The sequence below is a fragment of the Argentina silus genome (genome assembly GCF_951799395.1).
Source record: "Argentina silus genome assembly, chromosome: Y".
Lineage (NCBI taxonomy): Eukaryota > Metazoa > Chordata > Actinopteri > Argentiniformes > Argentinidae > Argentina > Argentina silus.
The window spans coordinates 3867501-3875000 of NC_139654.1; the positions used below are offsets into that span (position 1 = coordinate 3867501).

General features: G+C 44.3%; 2 protein-coding genes across 6 annotated transcripts in view; one reads left to right on the top strand and one right to left on the bottom strand.

Moving 5' to 3' along the window:
- The window catches only part of LOC310823733 (uncharacterized protein), a 566003-nt gene that overhangs the window by 171728 nt on the left and 386775 nt on the right, over nt 1–7500 (top strand). The gene's annotated exons all lie outside the window — the stretch shown is intronic.
- LOC310823888 (uncharacterized protein) overlaps nt 1–7500 on the bottom strand; it is a 61944-nt gene that overhangs the window by 6596 nt on the left and 47848 nt on the right. For 2 of the 5 annotated variants that reach the window (XM_083696806.1, XM_083696807.1), the window contains exons 1-9: nt 6747–6867; nt 6423–6469; nt 5616–5860; nt 5032–5145; nt 4808–4921; nt 4178–4268; nt 3764–3995; nt 1354–3169; nt 416–589 (exon numbers count right to left, since the gene is read on the bottom strand). In XM_083696806.1, the coding sequence (XP_083552932.1) occupies nt 416–589; nt 1354–3169; nt 3764–3995; nt 4178–4268; nt 4808–4921; nt 5032–5145; nt 5616–5809 (2735 nt within the window). In that variant the 5' untranslated portion in view covers nt 5810–5860; nt 6423–6469; nt 6747–6867. Of the gene's footprint in view, nt 1–415; nt 590–1353; nt 3170–3763; nt 3996–4177; nt 4269–4807; nt 4922–5031; nt 5146–5615; nt 5861–6422; nt 6470–6746; nt 6868–7500 lie in introns of those variants that run through there. The other 3 variants (XM_083696810.1, XM_083696808.1, XM_083696809.1) reach the window with 3 other exon arrangements.

Sequence of the window (7500 nt, forward strand, 5' to 3'; positions counted from 1 at the left end):
AAACGATCACTGTGGTGCAAGAATTCATGAGTGAGAGTTATAGTTGCTCTCTACAGGGGAGCAAGCAACCATGGATACATTTGTAGTCACTGGATTTCTATGTCTGGTATCATGTATTTGCTAGCTATTGGGTTAGTGCAGTTTTGTGGAGTCCCATGAGCTGATGGTCAGGATTTGAGGAGGGCAAACATATTCAGAGAGTGAAGACAGAGCAGCCCCCCCTGTCACCATACACACACACACACACACACACACACACACACACATTATATAGTAATTGATTGGAAGATAATGTACATTGTCTGTCTCATTCATTTGAGCCTTTCTGTGCAAGTATCATTGATTCCATCGAATTAAAATGTTACTGACACTTAGAAATGATGCGTCTGGCAACAAGAATAGTCTGAGACCTCACCTCAGTGTCTGTAGTTGACAGTGTGGACTCCCCAGTCCAGCAGAGAGCAGCTTCACCCCCCCGTCACCTAGATCATTATTACTGAGGTCCAGCTCTCTCAGGTGGCAGGAGTCTGAGCTGAGAGCTGAGGCCAACGCTTCACAGCATCTCTCTGTGAGGTGACATCCATTCAGCCTGAATGAGGAATAAATACAAGCATCAAGTCTTTTTAACTCAGAGAAAAATTTACATATGTGATGTGTTCTATCATTTCCAGTTGAATGTCGCCGCACCTAATTACAATATAATGACATTTTCGGGATTTTAACATAGAACAACATGTTTTCTAATCATTTAACTTCATTTCAAAGGTGAAATCATCATGTATCCATACTTTTCATGCCTTAAATAATGGATAGAGCTTTCAGTTGGAGATGAGTGGTGAGCTCCTTCCAACTGCACCAACTGTAAACTCACTGGCTAGAGAACTGACTCATTCCACTTCCACTAAAATAAAGCTGACAAACTCATTAGCTGAACTGTGAACACAGCCAGCCATGTTATTATATATGCTACCTATGTTATTTGCTTAATGTCAGACCAAAAGTCTTCATTTGAGCCGCGGTGTGAGTATCCGTGGTAGCGCCAGTGGATTTCGATAGTCTTAAAAACGTCAGGAGTGTATTTCTCCAAACCATAGTTCAGTACTCCGACTGGAAATGGCTCTTTCTACCTCATTATTGGGAGTCGAGACACAAAGCGACTGAACATGTTGGAGCAAGTCGTATATTTGTGTGTCAATAAAACATGAAACATAAGTGTGCAATCAATTTATGAATGACTTTTGACCATGTGATCAATAACTCAGTTTCTTCCATTTAATCCGTAAATCATAAAAAGTGATCACATACTCCATTCATCGCTCAAGTATCAATACAGTGTTTTGTCCATCTACTTACAGTGCCGTCTTAGAGGCTGTGACCACTGGCAGCAGCTTCAGAAGACCCTCTTCTGATCTGGAGTACTTCTTCAAGTCAAACACATCCAGCTCCTCTTCTGAAGTCAGCAACACAAAGACCAGAGCTGACCACTGTGCAGGTGAGAGTTGGGCTTCGGAGAGACGTCCTGAGCTCAGGGAGCTTTGGATCTCCTCCACTAGAGAATGGTCATTCAGCTCATTCAGACAGTGGAACAGATTGATGCACCTCTCTGGAGAGGGATTCTCCCTGATCTTCTCCTTGATATACTTGACTGTTTCCACATTGGTCTGTGAGCTGCTTCCTGTCTGTGTCAGAAGGCCTCGTAGGAGATTCTGATTGGACTCCAGTGAGAGGCCCAGGAGGAAGCGCAGGAAGAGGTCCAGGTGACCATTCTTACTCTGTAAGGCCTTGTCCACTGCACTCTTGTGTAGGTTGATGATGGGGTTGATCAGTGGTGCGTGAATCTTTGGTTTGCGTCTGAGTAATGACCATAGCTTCCTGGATGATGATTTCTGTTTGACCAGTGGATTCTCATTGCTGATGTTGAATGTGAGGAACATATATAAAGCAGCTAGAAACTCCTGGATGCTCAGATGCACAAAGCTGAACACTTTGTGCAGCCCACACTCCTCTCTGAAGATCTCAGTGCACACACCCGAGTACACTGTGGCTTCTGTGACATCAATGCCACACTCTCTCAGGTCTTCCTCATAGAAGATCAGATTGCCACTTTCCAGCTGATTGAAGGCCAGTTTTCCCAGTGACAGAATTAGCTCTTTATCCCACTGTGGATCTTTGTCATGGTCTCCAAGGTACTTCACATTCCTCTGTTGGGTCTGAAATACCAGGAAGTGTGTGTACATCTGTGTCAGGGTCTTGGGCATCTCTCCTCTCTCTGCTTCACCCAACAGTCTCTCTAGGGTAGTGGCTGAGAGCCAACAGAACACTGGTATGTGGCACATGATGTGGAGGCTCCTTGATGACTTCATGTGTGTGTTGATTCTGCTGGCCAGGTTCTCATCACTGATTCTCTTCCTGAAGTACTCCTCCTTCTGTGGGTTGTTGAACCCTCGTACCTCTGTCACCTGGTCAACACACTCAGGAGGGATCTGATTGGCTGCTGCAGGTCGGGAGGTTATCCAGAGGAGAGCAGAGGGAAGCAGATTCCCCTTGATGAGGTTTGTCAGCAGCACGTCCACTGAGGTTGACTCTGTGGCATCACAACATGTCTCGTTGTTCTGGAAGTCTAGAGGAAGTCGACACTCATCCAGACCATCAAAGATGAACAGAACTTTATACTTGTCAAAGTTGGAGATTCCTGATTCTTTTATTTCAATTAAGAAATGACCAAGAAGTTCATTCAAACTGCACTTCTTCTCTTTCATTAAATTCAGCTCCCGAAAAGGAAGTGGAAATATGAACTGGACATCCTGATTGGCTTTTCCTTCAGCCCAGTCCGTAATGAACTTCTGAGTAGAGACTGTTTTTCCAATGCCAGCGACTCCCTTTGTCAGCACATTTCTCATTGGTTTGTCTTGTCCAGGTAAAGGCTTGAAGATGTCGTTGCATTTGATTGGTGTCTCCTGTGTTGCTGGTCTCCTGGATGCTGTCTCAATCTGTCTGACCTCATGTTCGTTATTGACCTCTCCACTTCCACCCTCTGTGATGTAGACCTCTGTGTAGACCTTATCGAGAAGTATTGGGTTGCCTTGCTTTGCTATTCCCTCAAACACACACTGAAACTTCTTCTCCAAGTTGGACTTGAGTTCTTGTTGGCACACCACAGCAAGCTCATCTGAATGACAAAACAATTTACAAAATATTCCTGGCACACTTTACATTAAGTTGACCCAGTACCTGCAGGAACTGTAAATATGTATATATATTTTGCCGATATATATATGCCATTTAGCTGACGCTTTTATCTAAAGCCTCTTCCATTGCAGTGAGTGCATACATTTCAGTATATATGGTCCCAGCAGGAAGCAAACCCACAACCTAAGCGTTGTTAAAGCCATGCTCTACCGACTGGACGACATGTTGTATTAATTAACAAGTTGTTATATAGTAGTTAATTATTAATTATTTATATAGTAATTAATTACATAGTATGTAGTGTAGTTGAATGATATATTCCTGTGTAGGAAAGAACAGTCCTTATTCCCTCTGTGTTAAAGGAAACTGTCCAAACCCATTACTATGCAATTATACAGAAACAACCAATCTTTTTACTGGAGTAATTACAGAGACACTAAGTTATAGAGGCAACATAATATAAAGAGTGACCAAATGGGGATATACATCATTATTACAGTTAGTGGTGTTTGTATTTCCAATAATATTTCAGGCCTAGTACCACTTCTCTGTGAAAACACATGAGGTCTCTTACGTTTCTCCAGTGTGTCAGCGAGCTCCTTCTGTTCCATGTTCCTCAGGACGTGCAGTGTGATCTTCAGAGCCCCTTCTCTGGCACTGCTCTCCTGCTTCTCTTCTTCTTCATCATCCACCACTTCCTCTTCCTCCCCCTGACTCTCAAAGCACTCTGGGTAGTCTTGAGAAATAAGCCTCTTGAACCTCTTCAGCTCATTTCTCAGTAGACTGATGACATTGTCTTCAAGCAACTGAAACATTTAGAAAAATAAAGTGGAGTGAGATAGACAATAATGGATAAACCTTTACACACAGTAGAGAGACTAAATACAAAAAACACTTGACTTTGGCATGCAATTGAAACAAGAAAAATATAACTTTTCTATGGGGATGACTTTGCCATCTTCAATGTCATTTTTTCTATTTAGCTCACCCTGAATATGGAAGCCAGTTCACTTTGACTCTGGACAGACTGACCACTGGGAATCTCTGACTCTGGTCTCTCCACAGGGTCACTGGGGATTCTGTGTAAAAACAAGAAATAAGCAGATGTCTTTATCCAGAGAAGTGTGAATGAGGCCCAGTTTCCCCAAATAGAATAACTTCTGAGTGTATACCGCTAAACATAGTTCCTGGGTCAGAACTAACATTGGTGGACGGTGTAGCCAGTCCAAATGTATATATGTCTGTATTGTAAGTAGCTTGTAAGCTTTTTTGGCCATCTCCCTCCAGGATCTGCTCTCCTCCTCTGTGGACACGCCTTCTAGTGAGTGTTGTAACACTGTCTGTTGCTACAGTATGCATTGAACTACAGTATATCTACATTCCTATGTCTAACATTTGAAATTCTGCCTTTAATGATAAATACGTGCTGAACTCCTAGAGCTGAAGATGGTGTCATTATAAGCTGTACAATAAATAATTGTTGCATTGTGTGCCTTATTCCCATGCTCCCTCCTTGATAGTAGAACCTGAGTTCATTATAGTTTCCTCTGAGGACCTCATAAAACAAACAGGTGGCGTAGTCTAGCAGTTAGTTCATCAGATCCCATGATACACTTACCCTGGTTTAGCAGTGATGGTTCCTTGTCTGAAGTCTATTGGTTCTTCCATAGAGTGGTCACTCTTCATGGACACACAGCTGGGTACAGGTGAGGCTGGTCTCTCTTTCTGGACCCTGCCAAACACAAAATGAATTCACATTAACTAACAGTCGACAGTGAACATCACATGTTCACGAGTGTGTACCTGTGTTGTCAGGATATGAGGAATAAACATCAAACTAACCTCTGATCAGAATGAGCAAGTCTTCCTCTAAATGTGATTGGCTCCATCATAGAGTGGTCACTCTTCATGGACACACAGCTGGGTACAGGTGAGGCTGGTCTCTCCTGCTGGACCCTGCATTACAAGGTGGAGTTGTGTTTTTAAATGTGCCATATGAGCTGAGCTCCTAGAGCCAGTTCCACAGGAGGGTGGCATTGTGAAGGACAAAGTGTTAATGAACCTGTCTTTGTTTCATTCAGGGGATCCCCATCACCATGGAGGGTTGGGGTGCGCTGGGAGGAGGAGAGTGGGGACGGTGTGGCCAGTCCAAATTAATATATCTGTATTGTCAGTAGCTTTTAGGTTTTTAATGGCCATCTTTCTCCAGGATTCACTCTCCTCCTCCATGGACATGCCTTCTAGGGAGTGTTGTAACACTGTCTGTTGCTCCAGTTTGCATTGAATTACAGTATATCTATATTCCTGTGTCTAACATTAATCTGGTTATGAGTGAAGTATCTATCATCATCATCATCATCAGTATCATCATCTTCATGGTAAATGCCCTCCAGAGACTCTTCTCTTACCCCATGTCTTCAACTTACCCAGAGAGACTCATTTTAGAGGCAGTGGTCCCCTCCTCTCTCTCCCCAGAGAGACTCATTTTTGAGTCAGTGGTCCCCTCCTCTCTCTCCCCAGAAAGACTCATTTTCGAGGTAGTGGTCCCCTCCTCTCTTTCCCCAGAGAGACTCATTTTAGAGGCAGTGGTCCCCTCCTCTCTCTCCCCAGAGAGACTCATTTTCGAGGCAGTGGTCCCCTCCTCTCTCTCCTCTCCTCAAAGAACCTCCTGCTATAAACCCAATGAACACACGCAGCACGTTAAAGGAGACCAAAGTTCAAAACCAGTGAAGTGAGAAACTACAGTCTGGGGCTAAACAGAGGGAGGAAAGGGACATGAAAGCCTGCTGATCCTGTATATACAGTATCTCTCTCTCCTAAAGCCAACAAGGGACACTGACAATGTCTCTGTCTGTCTGTCTGTCTGTCTGTCTGTCTTGTTTGTCTACTGATGCACCTCCTACTTCTGTCAGCTTATGTCCAGTTCATACGTGTTCAGACACTCTCTTTACTGATGAACCAGTTTGTCCAGAAACAATGACTCCATTGTGTTGATCTGAGAACACTGGATAGGTGTGGCTGTGTGTGTGTGTGTGTGTGTGTGTGTGTGTGTGTCCACATAGAAAATATGTAATTCTGTAATTCTAGCCCCACTCTCTCATATATATATATACATATATATATATTGCAAAAGTAATATACAGCAGCGATATACAGCAGCAAAATAGAACAGAACTCTCTCTCCCTGTGGTTTGATTTCCCTGTCAGATAAGAAGCCAGATTGTTTCACCCACATCAGCGTAGCTCCAGTTGGACTGAGTCTGTTCATTCCTGTCGCCAACTGTTCAGAGAATGAGGAAGGTAGTTCAACTAAAATGTGGTCATTGTAAAATAGAAGTTGGATCTTCACTTAATGGTTGAATAAATGTCAAATTAAATCAAAGATGAAAGTTAACTTTGATTACAAAACATACAGTAAACCAACTGATTGACTCTTCATAGAGGAGTGTACAAGCGTACTATTTTAGGGTTCCATCATTCTGTGACACGACACAAAGGCATGTGAGTTCATCCTAATCATATTAGACGGTGAAAAACAATAAAAAACATCAACTTACGGTTGTGATCTGTGCTTCTGTCAGCTTATGTTCAGTTCATACGAAACAATGACTCCCTTGTGTTGATCTGAGAACACAGACAGGTGTGGCTCTGTTAGCTTATGCCCCATTAGGCACCAAAACTTCCTCGTGTGGGTGTATGTGTGTGTGTGTGTGTGTGTGTGTGTGTGTGCGTGCGTGTATGTGTGTGTGAGAGTAATGCTCCACTCAACATTCCCTTTAGCTCCCTCCCACACACACCACATCAGGTTGCCACACAGTGTGTGAGTGTGTGTGTGTGTGTCTGTGTGTGTATGTGTGTGTGTGTGTGTGTGTGTGTGACGGGCGAGGCAGGGGGCGGGGCGTCGCTGGGTCACCTGTCGCCACGGGAACCATGCTTCCCTTCCACCTCCGAGAGCCAGCTCTACACACACACACACACACACACACACACACACACACACACACTGTTAAAGACAAAAAAACGCTCCCTTCTTCCCTCCTTCCTTCCTTCCTCCCTCCCCTCCCCCCTCTCCTCCTCCCCTCTTTTCTCCCCCTCTCCTTCTCTCTCTTTCTCTCTCCCCCTCTCTCTCCCCGTCCATTCCTCTCCCTCCCTCCCTCCATCCCTCTTTTTCCCCCCCTCCCTCCCCTCCTTCCCTCCCCCTCTCCTCCCCCAATTCTCACCCACCTCGTTCTTGTGGATCTCCCTCTGTCTCCTCCTTTCCTCCCCCCCTGTCCCTCTCCTCCTTCTCTGTCTCCCTCCTTCCCTCTCTCT